Source organism: Fulmarus glacialis, unplaced genomic scaffold (assembly GCF_000690835.1).
Source record: "Fulmarus glacialis isolate BGI_N327 unplaced genomic scaffold, ASM69083v1 scaffold22238, whole genome shotgun sequence".
NCBI lineage: Eukaryota > Metazoa > Chordata > Aves > Procellariiformes > Procellariidae > Fulmarus > Fulmarus glacialis.
This window is the reverse complement of record NW_009227866.1, coordinates 13,254-13,463: the sequence shown is the minus strand read 5'-3', so window position 1 is coordinate 13,463 and position 210 is coordinate 13,254. Positions and strand designations below refer to the sequence as shown.

At 65.7% G+C, this 210-nt stretch overlaps 1 protein-coding gene across 1 annotated transcript in view; it reads right to left on the bottom strand.

Annotated features, from left to right (window-relative positions):
• ASTN1 (astrotactin 1) overlaps positions 1-210 on the bottom strand; it is a gene marked incomplete at its 5' end in the record, with an annotated part of 18,243 nt that overhangs the window by 7,764 nt on the left and 10,269 nt on the right. The window contains one exon of the mRNA XM_009583302.1: positions 112-177. Within this exon, the coding sequence (XP_009581597.1) occupies positions 112-177 (66 nt within the window). The remainder of the gene's footprint in view (positions 1-111; positions 178-210) is intronic.

The following is a 210-nucleotide window of genomic DNA, read 5'->3' as shown; positions in this document are numbered from 1 at the left end:
CATAAAGCCACCCCAGCACCACCACCTCTGGCCACCATGCTGTTGGCCATCACTGCCTCCTCCCAGACCCATCACACCAAGAGGCCAGGCTGGGCACACGTGGAGACCTACATGGGGTGTGGGAGAGGCGCGCAGGTGGGCAGCCCATCAGCCCCGAAGGCACTCGAGTCACAGCGGAACCAGTCCCCGAAGACGCCCCCGATGCCCCAG